Source organism: Oncorhynchus mykiss, unplaced genomic scaffold (genome assembly GCF_013265735.2).
Source record: "Oncorhynchus mykiss isolate Arlee unplaced genomic scaffold, USDA_OmykA_1.1 un_scaffold_121, whole genome shotgun sequence".
NCBI lineage: Eukaryota > Metazoa > Chordata > Actinopteri > Salmoniformes > Salmonidae > Oncorhynchus > Oncorhynchus mykiss.
This window is the reverse complement of record NW_023493662.1, coordinates 754,570-774,615: the sequence shown is the minus strand read 5'-3', so window position 1 is coordinate 774,615 and position 20,046 is coordinate 754,570. Positions and strand designations below refer to the sequence as shown.

Sequence of the window (20,046 nt, the reverse complement as noted above, 5' to 3'; positions counted from 1 at the left end):
AATTTCTGCTTGAAAAAGCGAGCCTTGGCTTTTCTAACTGCCTGTGTATAATGGTTTCTAGCTTCCCTGAACAGCTGCATATCACGGGGGCTGTTCGATGCTAATGCAGAACGCCATAGGATGTTTTTGTGTTGGTTAAGGGCAGTCAGGTCTGGGGAGATCCAAGGGCTATATTTGTTCCTGGTTCTAAATTTCTTGAATGGGGCATGTTTATTTAAGATGGTTAGGAAGGCATTTTTAAAAAATATCCAGGCATCCTCTACTGACGGGATGAGATCAATATCCTTCCAGGATACCCCGGCCAGGTCGATTAGAAAGGCCTGCTCGCTGAAGTGTTTCAGGGAGCGTTTTACAGTGATGAGTGGAGGTCGTTTGACAACTGACCCATTACGGATGCAGGCAATGAGGCAGTGATCGCTGAGATCTTGGTTGAAAACAGCAGAGGTGTATTTAGAGGGCAAGTTGGTTAGGATGATATCTATGAGGGTGCCCGTGTTTAAGGCTTTGGGGAGGTACCTGGTAGGTTCATTGATAATTTGTGTGAGGTTGAGGGCATCAAGTTTAGATTGTAGGATGGCTGGGGTGTTAAGCATGTTCCAGTTTAGGTCGCCTAGCAGCACAAGCTCTGAAGATAGATGGGGGGCAATCAGTTCACATATGGTGTCCAGAGCACAGCTGGGGGCAGAGGGTGGTCTATAGCAGGCGGCAACGGTGAGAGACTTGTTTTTAGAGAGGTGGATTTTTAAAAGTAGAAGTTCAAATTGTTTGGGTACAGACCTGGATAGTAGGACAGAACTCTGCAGGCTATCTTTGCAGTAGATTGCAATACCGCCCCCTTTGGCAGTTCTATCTTGTCTTAAAATGTTGTAGTTTGGAATTAAAATGTCTGAATTTTTGGTGGTCTTCCTAAGCCAGGATTCAGACACAGCTAGAACATCCGGGTTGGCAGAGTGTGCTAAAGCAGTGAATAGAACAAACTTAGGGAGGAGGCTTCTAATGTTAACATGCATGAAACCAAGGCTATTACGGTTACAGAAGTCGTCAAAAGAGAGCGCCTGGGGAATAGGAGTGGAGCTAGGCACTGCAGGGCCTGGATTCACCTCTACATCGCCAGAGGAACAGAGTAGGAGTAGAATAAGGGTGCGGCTAAAAGCAATAAGAATTGGTCGTTTAGAACGTCTGGAACAGAGAGTAAAAGGAGGTTTCTGGGGGCGATAAAATAGCATCAAGGTATAATGTACAGACAAAGGTAAGGTAGGATGTGAATACAGTGGAGGTAAACCTAGGTATTGAGTGATGAAGAGAGAGATATTGTCTCTAGAAACATCATTGAAACCAGGAGATGTCATTGCATGTGTGGGTGGTGGAACTAATAGGTTGGATAAGGTATAATGAGCAGGACTAGAGGCTCTACAGTGAAATAAGCCAATAAACACTAACCAGAACAGCAATGGACAAGGCATATTGACATTAAGGAGAGGCATGCTCAGTCGAGTGATCAAAAGGGTCCAGTGAGTGGAGAGGTTGGTTGGGGGTCACAGCGATTTAGACAGCTAAATCGGTAGCAAGCTAGCATAGGAGCAAGCTAGCATAGAATGGAGGTCTGTTATTAGCCAACTCTTGCGTTCCGTCAGTAGATTAGTGGGTTTCCGTGTGGTAGAGGGGATTAATCCAAATCACACAACAACAAAAATAAAAACAATAGATATAGTTATAGAGGCCCAAGAAGAAAAATAAATAAATAAATAAAAATTGTCCGATTGTCTATTCAGATAGCAGCCGATAAGATAGCCAACTAGCAGGCCGCAGATGGGCGCCCAGGCAACGTTGCGCCGGAGGAGCCAGCCGGACAATTCCCTCGGGTAGACAACGTCGGCAGTCCAACTGTGAAGGCCCGGTGGGGCTCCGCGTAGGCAGCAAAACGGGTCCGGATAGGTGACTGCAGCCCAGGAGTGATTGATGGAACTCTTCAGCTGGCTAGCTCCGGAACAATTGATGTTAGCTCCGGAATCGACGAAAGCCGATAGTCACACGGATAGCAGCTAGCTAGCTGTGAGATCCAGGTATGGATGTCCAGAGCCAGCGGCCGAAATCCGGTATGTTCCGTTCCGAGCCGCGATGCGCTGCACCGCGCCGTACAAAACTGCCGATAGATCTCGAGCCAAAGGACAGCCGATGACCACAAACCGTGGTTAGCTGAGTACTAACGATTAGCCAGTAAATAAGCTAACTAGCTTCTGAACCAGCTTCAGAGTAGCTTCTGGACCAGCTTCTGGCTAGCTCCCGGCTAGCTTCTGGCTAATTTCTGGCTAGCCTCTCGGAGGATTACAGATCTGAGGTAAATAATACTTTTTTATATAAATATAAATTGGTGAAGCGGATTGCAGGAGAGTGTTCTGAAGATGAGTTTTTGGAAAATTAAAAATGTATGTGAAAAAAAAAAGTTGTAAATATATCTATATATTTATATACAAGACAAGACGAGGACAAAAATACGTCTATGCCGTCTTGGGATGCGATGTGATGCGATGAATAAATAACAAAGGAAAACTATTACTAGATGAAGTTGAGTGTTTTTTTATTATTTCCCATCACCATAAATCATATTTAATCACTGAACAGTAGCAGACCTAACTTCATCTGTTCCTGACTCTGGATAGTGGATTAAAAAGACCATCAATCTCCAATGATATTAAAGTACTATTCTGAACATTACTGATATACTGAGTGGCAAGTCAAGATATCTGCTGGTTTTATTGTTTGGTCAACAGCACCACCTGCTGGACAGGTTTAATGTTGCTGGACTGAGCAGTATGGGAGGATGAAAGATGACACATTTAGGGCCGGTTTCCTGGACATCTACATTGAACATACTGTTTAGTCCAGGACTAGGATTAATCTGTGTCTGGGAAACCAGACCATATAGTTTAGTAGAAAGTAAGTGATACCAGCTTGTAGTGGGCTGACTAGTCCTGAATTGTCCTTTAGTTCCTGGACCATTTTCCATGCAGCTCCAGGTGACAGAGAACACATCAATTAGGACCGAGCCAACAAGCTGATCAATGATACTGAGGAGAATTACATAGAGACAGAGAACCAACTGAGAAAACATGTCAATGGTTCTGAATGACAACCAATATACATCAACACCAGACATCATGATTCATGGAAATGTACAAGATTAAAACATTGCAATTACAAAATTATGAATACATTGAATTTTAATTCATAACATCTTCTGAAGATCAAATCAGTTAAATCATTGTATATAAAACAGAGCAGAATTAATCATCACATCTGGGGACCATCACCACCAGCATGACTAGTATCTATGTGGACCCTCCTACAGTTTAACCAGCTCAGCAGAACCATCGAGCCAAAACCCAGGATAGAGGGGCTGAGTGAATGTGGTCTGGACTCTGTGGAGGAGGGTCATTGTGTCAGAGACACTGTAGAAGGACAGAGTACCTGCCTTGTGATCCAGGTACACTCCTACTCTGGAGGACTGAGGGCCTGATACTTTAGTCACAACATTATTGTGTCTGAAACAATAACCATCACTATAGTAATATAAACTCCAGGACTTGTTATTATTTCCAAATCCACCATCTGTCCATGTTCTGCTGATGTCTTTATATGAGACTGCTATAACAATAACAACACCAGTCCTCTCCACCTCCCAGTAACAGCGTCCAGACAGACCCTCTCTACACAGAACCTGCCTGTAGTTGGTGAATCTGTCTGGATGGACAGGATATGGTTGGACTTGGCCTGTATTGGTCACCTTTCTGTTCCCTTCAGACAGAGAGAGGTGTGTGTGTGCTGTGTTTGGGTCCAGTGTGAGCTGACAGGAATCTGGGAGAAGAGCAGAGACCAATGAGGGGAGTCAGAACAATAAGTTAAGTCAGATACTGTATCTACCCTGTCTTTGATTAGAGCACAGCAGAGATCAAATCAGAGAAATATGAGGAGTCAGATAGATACCCAGTCTTTGATTAGATCTACTATTGCTATATATTTCTAGAGGGATTGTTAGGAGTGTCAGTAAAAAGAGACAGTTAGTTACTTCACAATAAAGAGACTCACATTGTAACAACTGTTCTCTGGTCTTGGGCTCTGGGGGCAGTACAACATCCACTATATTCACTACAGACACACAAACACATTGACATAGAGAGGGAATGTTATCATCAGACCATATTCCACATGTATATGACTAGTAGGGAACTTTCAATGGTCTAAAGTTGATGTTCTTATTGTTTTCAACACACCTGTAGTGGAGATCTTGGTCCATTCTCCTTTAAGGAAGTCTTCTAGTTTCTCTCTCAGTTCAGACACAGTCTTACTCACATCTCCAAAGGACTGAAGAGGACGGACAACGATGCTGGGTAAGTCTGAAGATACAGTGATACTGGAGAGAGACTGATAACTCTGGAGAGAGAGAGAGAGAGAGAGAGAGAGAGAGAGAGAGAGAGAGAGAGAGAGACTGATAACTCTGGAGAGAGAGAGAGAGAGAGAGAGAGACTGATAACTCTGGAGAGAGAGAGAGAGAGAGAGACTGATAACTCTGGAGAGAGAGAGAGATAGAGCAGAGCAGAGGTCACGATCAGAGCAGAGGTCACGATCAGATGAGCTCCTGCATTTTTCAGAATTTACTTTAAAAAAGAAAGATTAGGAGTTAGATAAACTTCGATTTTTTGTCAGAAACACTAACTGGATTCTAACCTCTACAACATAACCCCAACTTCAAATCAAAACTTAAAACCTACAACCTGATTTTGGACGGAGTTACGGAATCACCTGGAAGGTTCACAACTATACCAAGGATTATTACTCTATAAATCAAATTCTCTGGAAAACAACAGAAACCTGAAAACACCATCCAACCTGGAACTGAGTGAGTAATGTTTAGTCTGAAACTATATTTTATTTCCAAAAGTCAAGAAGAAAAATACACAACATTACTTTATAAGGACTGAATTCTATCATAATTCTGCCAAGCTTGATACAGCTTCAACTAGCACTGACATGTCAAGTGAGAGGTGTCAAAGCCCATTAGCCCAAAAATGGCAGGAGAGTCAAACAGTCTACCCCAACCAAATGGAGAGGCCTTAGAAGCTCCCTCCCGCTGTTCAGAGGTAATTAAAATACAGTACCCTCTGCATGTAAAGAATGATAAGGCAAGAAAAGATTACAAAATGAAGCTCCTTATGGAAAATCAAGAGACACTTTTTGCTGACTATTACAAAAGTGGGACCATCAGCAACCTTATCTTCCACACAAACCATCCCCTGGCATGGCACAGTGCTATATTAGCACACTACCCCTTTGTTAAGAGAGGGGGGGTTAACGAGGGGTGGAAACTCAGACTACCGAGGACTCTGAGTCAGGTAATATAAATATCTATAAGTCCGGAACAGTAATGGTACAGGGTAACCCCAAACAGTTTCAGCTGGACTTTCACATAATCAAAGAATTAGGCCAGCAGGAGAAGCTCTCCCTTGATAAAGATACCCCCACACCGAGCGGGTCAGACCAGACCTCTTCATTATGTAACCCCACAGATGAGCAACCCCCAGCGGAGAGTCAACCTCCCAGCACAGATTACCACTCCCTCATTGAAATGAAGGACAAATTCACCCAGCTGGAGGTAAGGCAGGTGGAGCTGGAACAGCAGGTGATTACACTTCAGTCAGCACAGACCCAGACAACAGTCCAGCACGACAACACCCCCTTAACCAGACCCGGAATGCTGGAGATGGAGAGAGACATATCTGCACTCTGGACAGTGGTGAGACAAATACAACAGGAGAAAGAGGAGCAGAACAGAGCACTAGAGGAGAGGATCAGACTGGTGGTGGAGGAGAGGTTGAGGGGGATGGAGGAGAGGGTGAGGGGGAGGGAGGAGAGGTTGAGGGGGACGGCGTGTGACAGAGAACAACCCACTAGAGAGGTGGCCACCCCCACAGAGAAGCCAGCAGAACAGCCTACCTCAGCACCCGACAAAAGTCTCAAAACCACAGCAGAACAGTCCACACCAGACCCTGATCATAGAGTCGACATCACAGCAGAACAGACAAATGAAGAACCCCAAGCCCAGCGGCTCTCACCCCCTCTGAGCGCCCCCCTGTAAGCCACCCTGATAGCCCTTCTGACAACCCCCCCACACCCACTGAGGACAAACACAAGACACAGATTGTACTACTTATGGACGCAAATGGGAAATTTATAGAAGAAAAAAAACTTTTTCCCAAACACAGTGTGTCTAAACTCTGGTGTCCAAACACCCAGCGCGCCCTCAACCTTCTGTCTGAGGACCAACTAGGCTCACCTAGCCACATAATAATACACACAGGCACAAACGACCTGAGAGCACAGCAGGAAAGGGTGGCCACAGCACTGAAGGGAGTGATTGAAAAGGCTTCTTCTACTTTCCCCAACGCACAAGTGGTTATCTCCACCCTGCTACCCCGAAAAGACTTCCACCCTGCCACAATACAGCGGGTAAACGCAAGTATTTCTCGTGACTGTGCCTCAAAACCAAATGTTTTCCTGGCCCACCACTCCACCCTGGACTTGAACAGCCTCTATGACCAGGTCCACCTCTACAAGGCAGCAGTGCCCACCTTTGCCCGAACCCTAAAGGACATCGCTCTCAAACGTATCCCCAACACTTCACACAGGAGCAACAGATCAATAGACACCCCACCCAGACCAGCGAGACACCCTCCCAGACCTGCAGGACCCCCCCCTGGACCTACACATAGAGGACCCACGCCAAGAGGAATTACATCCAGACCACAGCACCCCCAGACACATCCACACCCCCACCCCAACCAATCAACACCCCCCCCACGTCAACCATGCCCACACCCCATTTAGGCCCCCTCAGATCAGACCTATGCCACTCCTGCCCACCCCATGCACCCCACCCCCGCAAAGAGGGCCTCAACATGGAAGCCACACATACGCCCAGGTAGTGAGCGGGCAAACAGTCCCAACCCCTACTCTCACACTCGCCCAAGCCAATGGCATGTACCAGATGCTCAGCAGGCTCTGCTCACACTTACTGGCCTGAGGACAAACCACGACCAACAACATTGGACACTCTATGGAACAAAAAGCCTTCACTATATCATCCTGGAATATCCAAGGCCTGAGGTCATCTGCCTTTGGCCTAAAGAGCAGAAACCCAGACTTCACCAAAGAAATCGGTAATACAGACATTGTCATCCTGCAAGAAACCTGGTATAGAGGAGACGGACCCACTGGTTGCCCTCTAGGTTACAGAGAGCTGGTAGTCCCATCCACCAAACTACTAGGTGTGAAACAGGGAAGGGACTCAGAGAGTATGCTAATTTGGTATAGAGCAGACCTAACTCACTCCATTAAATTAATCAAAACAGGAACATTCTACATTTGGCTAGAAATTCAAAAGGAAATAATCCTAACAGAGAAAAATGTCCTCCTGTGTGCTACCTATATCCCCCCACTAGAATCCCCATACTTTAATGAAGCCAGCTTCTCCATCCTGGAGGAGAAAATCAATCATTTCCAGGCCCAGGGACATGTACTAGTCTGTGGCGACCTAAATGCCAGAACCGGACAAGAACCTGACACCCTCAGCACACAGGGGGACAAACACCTGCCTGGAGATGACAGCATCCCCTCCCACATATGCCCCCCTAGGCACAACTATGACAACATAACCAACAAAAACGGGTCACAACTCCTGCAGCTCTGTCGCACGCTGGGTATGTACATAGTCAATGGTAGGCTACGAGGGGACTCCTATGGTAGGTACACCTATAGCTCATCTCTTGGCAGTAGTACCGTAGACTACTTTATCACTGACCTCAACCCAGAGTCTCTCAGAGCGTTCACAGTCAGCCCACTGACACCCCTATCAGACCACAGCAAAATCACAGTCTACTTAAACAGAGCAATACTCAATCATGAGGCATCAAAGCCAAAGGAACTGAGTAACATTAAGAAATGCTATAGATGGAAGGAATGCAGTTTGGAAACCTACCAAAAAACAATTAGGCAACAACAAATTCAATCCCTTTTAGACAATTTCCTGGGTAAAACGTTCCACTGTAATAGTGAAGGTGTAAACTTGGCAGTAGAAAATCTCCACAGTATATTTGACCTCTCAGCTTCCCTATCAAATCAAAAAATCTCAAATCGAAAACGGAAGAAAATTAACAACAATGACAAATGGTTTGATGAAGAATGCAAAAATCTAAGAAAGAAATTGAGAAACCTGTCCAACCAAAAACATAGAGACCCGGAAAACCTGAGTCTACGCCTTCACTATGGTGAATCACTAAAACAATACAGAAATACACTACGGAAAAAGAAGGAACAGCATGTCAGAAATCAGCTCAATGTAATTGAAGAATCCATAGACTCTAACCACTTCTGGGAAAATTGGAAAACACTAAACAAACAACAACACAAAGAATTATCTATCCAAAATGGAGATGTATGGGTAAACCACTTCTCCTTTCTTTTTGGCTCTATAACAAAGAATAAAGAGCAAAAACATATACATGATCAAATACAGATCTTAGAATCAACTATTAAAGACTACCAGAACCCACTGGATTCTCCAATTACATTGAATCAAGGACAAAATAAAAACCCTCCAACCCAAAAAGGCCTGTGGTGTTGATGGTATCCTCAATTAAATGATCAAATATACAGACAACAAATTCCAATTGGCTATACTAAAACTCTTTAACATCATCCTTAGCTCTGGCATCTTCCCCAATATTTGGAACCAAGGACTGATCACCCCAATCCACAAAAGTGGAGACAAATTTGACCCCAATAACTACCGTGGAATATGTGTCAACAGTAACCTTGGGAAAATCCTCTGCATTATCATTAACAGCAGACTCGTACATTTCCTCAATGAAAACAATGTACTGAGCAAATGTCAAATAGGCTTTTTACCAAATTACCGTACAACAGACCATGTATTCACCCTGCACACCCTAATTGACAACCAAACAAACCAAAACAAAGGCAAAGCCTTCTCATGCTTTGTTGATTTCAAAAAAGCCTTCGACTCAATTTGGCATGAGGGTCTGCTATACAAACTGATGGAAAGTGGTGTTGGGGGTAAAACATACGACATTATAAAATCCATGTACACAAACAACAAGTGTGCGGTTAAAATTGGCAAAAAACACACACATTTCTTCACACAGGGTCGTGGGGTTAGACAGGGATGCAGCTTAAGCCCCACCCTCTTCAACATATATATCAACGAATTGGCGCAGGCACTAGAAAAGTCTGCAGCACCCGGCCTCCCCCTGCTAGAATCCGAAGTCAAATGTCTGCTGTTTGCTGAAGATCTGGTGCTTCTGTCACCAACCAAGGAGGGCCTACAGCAGCACCTAGATCTTATGCACAGATTCTGTCAGACCTGGGCCCTGACAGTAAATCTCAGTAAGACCAAAATAATGGTGTTCCAAAAAAGGTCCAGTCACCAGGACCACAAATACAAATTCCATCTAGACACTGTTGCCCTAGAGCACACAAAAAACTATACATACCATGGCCTAAACATCAGCGCCACAGGTAACTTCCACAAAGCTGTGAAGGATCTGAGAGACAAGGCAAGAAGGGCATTCTATGCCATCAACAGGAACATAAATTTCAACATACCAATTAGGATTTGGCTAAAAATACTTGAATCAGTCATAGAGCCCATTGCCCATTATGGTTGTGAGGTCTGCGGTCCGCTCACCAACCAAGACTTCACAAAATGGGACAAACACCAAATTGAGACTCTGCACGCAGAATTCTGCAAAAATATCCTCTGTATTCAACGTAGAACACCAAATAATGCATGCAGAGCAGAATTAGGCTGATACCCACTAATTATCAAAATCCAGAAAAGAGCCGTTAAATTCTATAACCACCTAAAAGGAAGCGATTCCCAAACCTTCCACAACAAAGCCATCACCTACAGAGAGATGAACCTGGAGAAGAGTCCCCTAAGCAAGCTGGTCCTGGGGCTCTGTTCACAAACACAAACACACCCTACAGAGCCCCAGGACAACAGCACAATTAGACCCAACCAAATCATGAGAAAACAAAAAGATAATTACTTGACACATTGGAAAGAATTAACAAAAAAACAGAGCAAACTAGAATGCTATTTGGCCCTACACAGAGAGTACACAGCGGCAGAATACCTGACCACTGTGACTGACCCAAAATTAAGGAAAGCTTTGACTATGTACAGACTCAGTGAGCATAGCCTTGCTATTGAGAAAGGCCGCCGTAGGCAGACATGGCTCTCAAGAGAAGACAGGCTATGTGCTCACTGCCCACAAAATGAGGTGGAAACTGAGCTGCACTTCCTAACCTCCTGCCCAATGTATGACCATATTAGAGAGACATACAGTGCCTTGCGAAAGTATTCGGCCCCCTTGAACTTTGCGACCTTTTGCCACATTTCAGGCTTCAAACATCAAGATATAAAACTGTATTTTTTTGTGAAGAATCAACAACAAGTGGGACACAATCATGAAGTGGAACGACATTTATTGGATATTTCAAACTTTTTTAACAAATCAAAAACTGAAAAATTGGGCGTGCAAAATTATTCAGCCCCTTTACTTTCAGTGCAGCAAACTCTCTCCAGAAGTTCAGTGAGGATATCTGAATGATCCAATGTTGACCTAAATGACTAATGATGATAAATACAATCCACCTGTGTGTAATCAAGTCTCCGTATAAATGCACCCGCACTGTGATAGTCTCAGAGGTCCGTTAAAAGCGCAGAGAGCATCATGAAGAACAAGAAACACACCAGGCAGGTCCGAGATACTGTTGTGAAGAAGTTTAGGCACTGTATTTCCCTCAGATTACACAGATCCACAAAGAATTCGAAAACAAATCCAATTTTGAAAAACTCCCATATCTACTGGGTGAAATTCCACAGTGTGCCATCACAGCAGCAAGATTTGTGACCTGTTGCCACGAGAAAAGGTCAACCAGTGAAGAACAAACACCATTGTAAATACAACCCATATCTATGCTTATTTATTTTATCTTGTGTCCTTTACCATTTGTACATTGTTAAAACAATGTATATATATACATAATATAACATTTGTAATGTCTTTATTGTTTTGAAACTTCTGTATGTGTAATGTTTACTGTTAATTTTTGTTGTTTTTCACTTTATATTTTCACTTTGTATGTTGTCTACCTCACTTGCTTTGGCAATGTTAACACATGTTTCCCATGCCAATAAAGCCCTTGAATTGAAAATTGAATTGAGAGAGAGGGGGTCGGACAGAGAGAGAGAGACGGACAGAGAGAGAGAGAGAGAGAGAGAGAGAGGGACGGACAGAGAGAGAGGGACGGACAGAGAGAGAGAGAGGGATGGACAGAGAGAGAGGGACGAACAGAGAGAGAGAGAGAGGGACGGACAGAGAGAGAGAGACGGACAGAGAGAGAGAGGGACGGACAGAGAGAGAGAGAGAGAGAGAGAGAGGGGGGGGGGGACGGACAGAGAGAGAGAGAGAGAGAGAGGGACGGACAGAGAGAGAGGGACAGAGAGAGAGAGGGACAGACAGAGAGAGAGGGACAGACAGAGAGAGAGGGACAGACAGAGAGAGAGGGACAGACAGAGAGAGAGGGACAGACAGAGAGAGAGGGACGGACAGAGAGAGAGGGGACGGACAGAGACAGAGAGAGAGAGAGAGGGACGGACAGAGAGAGAGAGAGAGAGAGGGACGGACAGAGACAGAGAGAGAGAGAGAGAGAGAGAGAGAGAGAAGAACAGAGAGAGAGAGAGAGAGAGAGGGACAGAGAGAGAGAGAGAGAGAGAGGGACAGACAGAGAGAGAGAGAGGGACGGACAGAGAGAGAGAGAGGGACGGACAGAGAGAGAGAGAGGGACGGACAGAGAGAGAGGGACGGTCAGAGAGAGAGGGACGGACAGAGAGATTAGGGACGGACAGAGACGGAAAGAGACAGAGAGAGGGATAGACAGAGAGAGAGAGAGAGGGACGGACAGAGAGAGAGAGAGAATGAGGGACGGACAGAGAGAGAGAGGGACGGACAGAGAGAGAGAGGGATGGACAGAGACAGAGAGAGAGAGAGAGAGAGAGAGAGAGAGAGAGAGAGAGAGGGAAGAACAGAGAGAGAGAGGGACGGACAAAGAGAGAGAGAGAGACAGGGACGGACAGAGAGAGAGAGGGACGGACAGAGACAGAGAGAGAGAGAGAGAGAGAGAGAGAGGGAAGAACAGAGAGAGAGAGGGACGGACAGAGAGAGAGAGAGAGAGAGAGAGAGAGAGAGAGAGAGAGAGAGGGAAGAACAGAGAGAGAGAGAGAGAGAGAGGGACAGGGAGAGAGAGAGAGAGAGAGGGACGGACAGAGAGAGAGAGGAACGGACAGAGAGAGATAGGGACAGACGGACAGAGCGAGAGGGACGGACAGAGAGAGAGAGAGGGACGGACAGAGAGAGGGACGGACAGAGAGAGAGGGACGGACAGAGACGGAGAGAGACAGAGAGAGGGATAGACAGAGAGAGAGAGAGGGACGGACAGAGAGAGAGAGAGAATGAGGGACGGACAGAGAGAGAGAGGGACGGACAGAGAGAGAGAGAGAGAGAGAGAGGGACGGACAGAGACAGAGAGAGAGAGAGAGAGAGAGAGAAGAACAGAGAGAGAGAGAGAGAGAGAGAGAGAGAGGGACAGATAGAGAGAGAGAGAGAGAGGGGGACGGACAAAGAGAGAGAGGGACGGACAGAGAGAGAGGGACGGACAAAGAGAGAGGAACGAACAGAGAGAGTGAGGGACGGACAGACGAAGAGGGACGGACAGACGAAGAGGGACGGACAGACAGAGAGGGACGGACAGACAGAGAGGGACGGACAGACAGAGAGAGAGGGACGGACAGACAGAGAGAGCGAGGGACGGACAGAGAGAGAGAGCGAGGGACGGACAGAGAGAGAGAGAGACAGGGACAGAGAGAGACAGGACAACACAATGATTGAGATGAATAGTTTCACATTAAGTTAATTTCATATCACATGTAACAAGACAGGGACGGACAGAGACGGAAAGAGACAGAGAGAGGGATAGACAGAGAGAGAGAGAGAGGGACGGACAGAGAGAGAGAGAGAATGAGGGACGGACAGAGAGAGAGAGGGACGGACAGAGAGAGAGAGGGATGGACAGAGACAGAGAGAGAGAGAGAGAGAGAGAGAGAGAGAGAGAGAGAGAGAGGGAAGAACAGAGAGAGAGAGGGACGGACAAAGAGAGAGAGAGAGACAGGGACGGACAGAGAGAGAGAGGGACGGACAGAGACAGAGAGAGAGAGAGAGAGAGAGGGAAGAACAGAGAGAGAGAGGGACGGACAGAGAGAGAGAGAGAGAGAGAGAGAGAGAGAGAGAGAGAGAGAGAGAGAGAGAGAGAGAGGGAAGAACAGAGAGAGAGAGAGAGAGAGGGACAGGGAGAGAGAGAGAGAGAGAGGGACGGACAGAGAGAGAGAGGAACGGACAGAGAGAGATAGGGACAGACGGACAGAGCGAGAGGGACGGACAGAGAGAGAGAGAGGGACGGACAGAGAGAGGGACGGACAGAGAGAGAGGGACGGACAGAGACGGAGAGAGACAGAGAGAGGGATAGACAGAGAGAGAGAGAGGGACGGACAGAGAGAGAGAGAGAATGAGGGACGGACAGAGAGAGAGAGGGACGGACAGAGAGAGAGAGAGAGAGAGAGAGGGACGGACAGAGACAGAGAGAGAGAGAGAGAGAGAGAGAAGAACAGAGAGAGAGAGAGAGAGAGAGAGAGAGAGAGAGAGGGACAGATAGAGAGAGAGAGAGAGAGGGGGACGGACAAAGAGAGAGAGGGACGGACAGAGAGAGAGGGACGGACAAAGAGAGAGGAACGAACAGAGAGAGTGAGGGACGGACAGACGAAGAGGGACGGACAGACGAAGAGGGACGGACAGACAGAGAGGGACGGACAGACAGAGAGGGACGGACAGACAGAGAGAGAGGGACGGACAGACAGAGAGAGCGAGGGACGGACAGAGAGAGAGAGCGAGGGACGGACAGAGAGAGAGAGAGACAGGGACAGAGAGAGACAGGACAACACAATGATTGAGATGAATAGTTTCACATTAAGTTAATTTCATATCACATGTAACAAGACAGTTTAGTTACCTGGAGGAAATGGATGTGATCCTCTGTGTGTGAGAGCTGCTCCAGCTCAGTGCTTCTCTTCCTCAGCTCAGCTATCTCCTGCTTCAGTTGCTCCAGGAGTCCTTCAGCTTGACTCACTTGAGCCTTCTCTTGGGCTCTGATCAGCTCCTTCACCTCAGAGCTCCTTCTCTCAATGGAGCGGATCAGCTCAGTAAAGATCTGATCACTGTCCTCTACTGCTGACTGTGCAGAGCGCTGGAGAGAGAGAGAGACAGAGAGACAGAGAGAGAGACAGAGAGACAGAGAGACAGAGAGACAGAGAGACAGAGAGACAGAGAGACAGAGAGAGAGAGAGAGAGAGAGAGAGAGAGAGAGAGAGAGACAGAGAGACAGAGAGAGAGAGAGAGAGAGAGAGAGAGAGAGAGAGAGAGAGAGAGAGAGAGGAATTAAAGAAAGCTCTGACTATGTACAGACTCAGTGAGCATAGCCTTGCTATTGAGAAAGGCCGCCGTAGGCAGACATGGCTCTCAAGAGAAGACAGGCTATGTGCTCACTGCCCACAAAATGAGGTGGAAACTGAGCTGCACTTCAGATCCTCCTGCCCAATATATGACCATATTAGAGAGACATATTTCCCTCAGATTACACAGATCCACAAAGAATTTGAAAAACAAATCCAATTTTGAAAAACTCCCATATCTACTGGGTGAAATACCACAGTGTGCCATCACAGCAGCAAGATTTGTGACCTGTTGCCACGAGAAAAGGGCAACCAGTGAAGAACAAACACCATTGTAAATACAACCCATATTTATGCTTATTTATTTTATCTTGTGTCCTTTAACCATTTGTACATTGTTAAAACACTGAATATATAATATGACATTTGTAATGTCTTTATTGTTTTGAAACTTCTCTATGTGTAATGTTTACTGTTAATTTTTATTGTTTATTTCACTTTATATATTATCTACCTCACTTGCTTTGGCAATGTTAACACATGTTTCCCATGTCAATAAAGCCCTTGAATTGAATTGAATTGACAGACAGAGAGAGACAGTAGGTTCAGTAGTCTCTCTGCACCTCATTGAGTCAGACCTCTACCACCCTGCTCTCCAGGTCCACCAGGCCTTGTCCTCCCTCCTGGACAGACAGGTACAGAACACCTCTTGGTCCTGCTCTACTCTCCTCCCTCCTAGACAGACAGGTACAGAACACCTCTTGGTCCTGCTCTACTCTCCTCCCTCCTGGACAGACAGGTACAGAACACCTCTTGGTCCTGCTCTACTCTCCTCCCTCCTGGACAGACAGGTACAGAACACCTCTTGGTCCTGCTCTACTCTCCTCCCTCCTGGACAGACAGGTACAGAACACCTCTTGGTCCTGCTCTACTCTCCTCCCTCCTGGACAGACAGGTACAGAACACCTCTTGGTCCTGCTCTACTCTCCTCCCTCCTGGACAGACAGGTACAGAACACCTCTTTGTCCTGCTCTACTCTCCTCCCTCCTGGACAGACAAGTACAGAACACCTCTTGGTCCTGCTCTACTCTCCTCCCTCCTGGACAGACAGGTACAGAACACCTCTTGGTCCTGCTCTACTCTCCTCCCTCCTGGACAGACAGGTACAGAACACCTCTTGGTCCTGCTCTACTCTCCTCCCTCCTGGACAGACAGTTACAGAACACCTCTTGGTCCTGCTCTACTCTCCTCCATCCTGGACAGACAGCACACCTCTTGGTATATCATATATATATATATATCATCATTCAGGATGTTTGACAAAGATAAACAAAGATTTTTTCCAATTTTTGCAGCCATTACTGACAAAATAATCAAATGTAATGTTTTTTACCAAAAACTCTACATGGAAAGCAGAAAGCTGTGATCAATTAAATACAACGTTAACTAGATATCATCTGTGTCATTTATAGCCTGGCACAGATAGTAAAACTACTGTAGCGACCCGCACAGACAGCTGTGTGTTATGTGTTCGGCTAGTAGGTGGTTGTGTTGTACTTACCAGTTCCCAGTGTTCGCGGGGTCCGACATGCCAATCAACCTGCTATCTGCCAATCACAGGAATGCCTGGGATGTTCTGATGCCGGGCATCCTGGTGGTTGGCGGAGTGGCGTGGAGGGGGCGGGGCATTGGAAGTTAAGGTTCAGCCTTTGTTCTCTCTCTTACGTCTGGGCTTCACAAGAGAAGGTCCCGATTGGCTTGTGGGGTATCTTTCATTTATTTGGCGTGAGCTAAGGCCAAACAGTAGCCTGTGTAAAGTTGCTAATAAACCGTAAATTCGTAAGTCTATCCTCTGTCTGGACAATTGTTCCTTTATGATCTAGTCAGGTCATTACACTACATTAAATACAACGTTAACTAGATATCATCGCCACATAACTTATGTCGAATTTAAAAGACACCGTTACCGTTAGTAACGTCTGTTACACTGTAACTTACAGGCAGCCTCACATAAAAACCTATTGGTTAACAAAGCTTTGATTATGACCAAAGTCTATAGTAGTGAAAACTCTCTCTCTCTATTCTAACTTACCACACATTCACATCACTGCCTCGACATGAATGTGTCCTGTCAGAGCCGTTTCCTGTCCGTTAACTGTTAACAGTCTCGAGCCACAGCTTAACCAATGAGCTACAAGGAGGACTGACAGTCACGAGCGGTGCAGCAGCCTCTGCAGCAGCAGCCTCCCCCGGGTCCTAGTGCCCGCCCGGTAAGACGGTTAAGATGCGATGGAACGGTTGACGGAGAGAAAATAAATCACAGAGAAAACATATTGACTGATATATTGAATTGTTTAGGGAAGCTTTAGCTTTGGCTTTAATACATTCTGAAAATACTTGAAAACCAAAAGAGAAAAGAATAGTAGCCCTCCTCAGGAACAACAAAACCCTCACAGACCAACTTCTTCTTCTATGATATGATGGTGGTCCACAAACCAACGTTAAAGGTGCTTGGCGCCACCTACTGTGCTGGAGTGTGTTGAATCACAGTTTACACCACTCTAAATCCTCCTACCTAACTCAGTACTTCTGAGAAAATAAAAGAGTCCTACTAACTTCTAATAGACCCTCCCCCATCCCCCAAATCACTTCCAAGTGTAATGTTTACTGTTCATTTCTGATTGTTTATTTCACTTTTGTTTATTGTCTATTTCACTTGCTTTGGCAATGTAAACATATATTTCCATGCCAACAAAGCCCTATGAATTTAATTCAATTGAGAGAGAGACAGTTCCATATTAATGTATAGGGGACATGAGTCGTCATGGTTACTCATGGTTATGTGATGAGGCAGCCCAGTCAGTTACATTAACCAGTCTATTCTCTGAAAGGGGTCCAGACAGCCTGTTCCCAACAGTGGGGTCAGTGGGATTGAATAGGGGTCCCTCTCTCTCTCTCTCTGACTGGAGGAGAGAAGTGAAATGGTGTGTCTCCTCTGGTCAACAATACTCACCTTGAGAGACTTCACAGCTTTTTGGAGATTCTTCAGCTCCTTCTCTCTCTCCTGGAATCTCTGCTGGACCTTCTGCTGACTCATCCCCAGCTGCCTCTGTGGAGAATCACTTTTCAATGAGCTATCAAGCTTTATTAGTCCAGTAGATCAATAGTATAGTAATGTGACATATGAGCCATAGAGAGGAAGGTCTACAATCCTGAGGAAGTCCCTTTACAATATTATATTATGTTGCAATGTGAATGATTATAGTTTGTATGGTAGGCCTACATGTATCAAGGGGTTGAGACTGAACTTTGGACTCATAAAAGGCCATTCAGAATGATAATAGTGTTTGACTTTAGAAAATGGAGATACATTTGGAGAATCTGGGTTAACATATCTATATACTCAAGGTTTGTGTTCATATTTGTTCTGCCGTGGTTGATTTAATTTGAATCTCATATTCAAACAGATTTAGTTCCTACTGTATCTTAAATTCTTTGTTTATCAGACAGTCACCAATAAGTTGTTCTTGTCTTACCTGTTTCTCAGTCCTCTCTGCCTCAGCTGACACTGTATCATGGCCTTTATGTTCATCCATCACACACAGCAGACAGATACACTGCTGATCGGTACGACAGTAAACCTCCAGTAGTTTGTCATGATGAGAGCAGATCTTCTCCTGTAGTTGTGCCGTGGCTTTGACCAGCTTGTGCTTCTTGAAAGCAGGAGATTCATAGTGAGGTTGGAGGTGAGTCTCACAGTAAGAGGCCAGACACGCCAGACAGGACATGAGGGCTTTCTGCTTTCTGGTCCCAGTGCAGACATCACACACCACATCTCCAGGTCCAACATAGCACAGAGCCTGAGGGGGAGCAGCCTGGAGTCCTGTCTTCTTCAGTTTCTTCACCACTTCAGTCAGCACAGTGCTCCTGTTCAGAACAGGCCTTGGGATAAAGGTCTGTCTGCACTGTGGACAGCTGTAGACACCTTTCAGATCATCCTGATCCCAGCTTTCTTTAATACAGCCCATACAGTAACTGTGTCCACAGGCAGTAGTCACCGGATCCTTCAGTAGATCCAGACAGATGGAGCAACAGAACAGTTCCTGATTCTCTGCCATTTTGGTGCTCTCTCCCGTAGGTTAAGCAATGGCAGTGTGAAAGATTACTTTCTGTTTCATGGAACTCTACACCAGAGGACAGGGAGTGGCTTCCTCCTGGACTGGGTTCTCTGTATGTAGAGGGGGAGTGGCTTCCTCCTGGACTGGGTTCTCTGTATGTAGAGGGGGAGTGGCTTCCTACTGGACTGGGTTCTCTGTATGTAGAGGGGGAGTGGCTTCCTCCTGGACTGGGTTCTCTGTATGTAGAGGGGGAGTGGCTTCCTTCTGGACTGTGTTCCCTGTATGTAGCGGGGGAGTGGTTTCCTATTGGACTGGGTTCTCTGTATGTAGAGGGGGTGTGGTTTCTTTGAAAGGAAGTGTGACAGTGTGTTGGGTAGTAGACAGAGGTGGTCAGTATTTATGTTATATGTATTTGAAACATATATGTGAATTACTTCTGAGTATTTTGTCGTTTGAATTACACTGGGCTGAACTGCTCTCCAATGTATTTTGTATTTTTTATTTAAAATCCAAAATAGTTGTATTTTTCTACCCCTTTTTCCTAGTTTCCAATTGGTAGTTACAATCTCGTCCCATCGCTGAACCATCCATAAGGACTCGAGAGGCAAAGGTCGAGAGCCTTGCGTCCTCCCGAAACGCAACCCAACCAAGCCGCACTGCTTCTTGACACAATGCCCTCTTAACCCGGAAGCACCAATGTGTCGGAGGAAACACTGGCGACCGTGTCAGCGTGCACTGTACACCCGGCGACCGTGTCAGCGTGCACTGTACACCCGGCGACCGTGTCAGCGTGCACTGTACACCCGGCGACCATGTCAGCGTGCACTGCGCCCGGCCCGCCACAGGAGTCGCTCGTGCGCATTGGCACAAGGACATCCCTGCCGGCCAAACACTCCCCAAACCCGGACAACGCTGGGCAAAATGTGGACCGCCCCATGGGTCTACTGGGTCAACAGAGTTTGGACTCAAACCAGGATCTCTAGTGGCACAGCAGTAAGATACAGTGCCTTAGGACACCGACAACTCGGGAGGCCTGTCATGGAGATTCTAACCAATAGGGAGAGAGACTAGATTATTCAAACAGCAACTTTATTATCAGATCAAATCTGGATCAGTTGACCATCACTCAACAGTGCAGAGTCTAAAGTTCAACAAACACTGTTGGGTCTCATCTTTTCTAGAAAAGTACAACCTCTTTGTCTACATGGCAGGTAGCAGCTGTGTGAAGACATGGGTGGAGGCATAGAGTGCAGACAGTGATAACCACCAGTTTCATGACTCTTTTCT

The 20,046-nt window shown here is 46.1% G+C and overlaps 1 protein-coding gene across 2 annotated transcripts in view; it reads right to left on the bottom strand.

Moving 5' to 3' along the window:
* The window catches only part of LOC110518290 (tripartite motif-containing protein 16), a 45,125-nt gene extending 26,305 nt beyond the window's left edge, over positions 1 to 18,820 (bottom strand). The window contains exons 1-6 of one of the 2 annotated variants that reach the window (XM_036972174.1): positions 18,178 to 18,819; positions 17,655 to 17,750; positions 14,203 to 14,436; positions 4,272 to 4,431; positions 4,087 to 4,146; positions 3,315 to 3,855 (exon numbers count right to left, since the gene is read on the bottom strand). In XM_036972174.1, the coding sequence (XP_036828069.1) occupies positions 3,344 to 3,855; positions 4,087 to 4,146; positions 4,272 to 4,431; positions 14,203 to 14,436; positions 17,655 to 17,750; positions 18,178 to 18,759 (1,644 nt within the window). In that variant the 5' untranslated portion in view covers positions 18,760 to 18,819 and the 3' untranslated portion in view covers positions 3,315 to 3,343. Of the gene's footprint in view, positions 1 to 3,314; positions 3,856 to 4,086; positions 4,147 to 4,271; positions 4,432 to 14,202; positions 14,437 to 17,654; positions 17,751 to 18,177 lie in introns of both variants that reach the window. The other variant, XM_036972175.1, reaches the window with a different exon arrangement.
* Between the last annotated feature and the right edge of the window lie 1,226 nt (positions 18,821 to 20,046).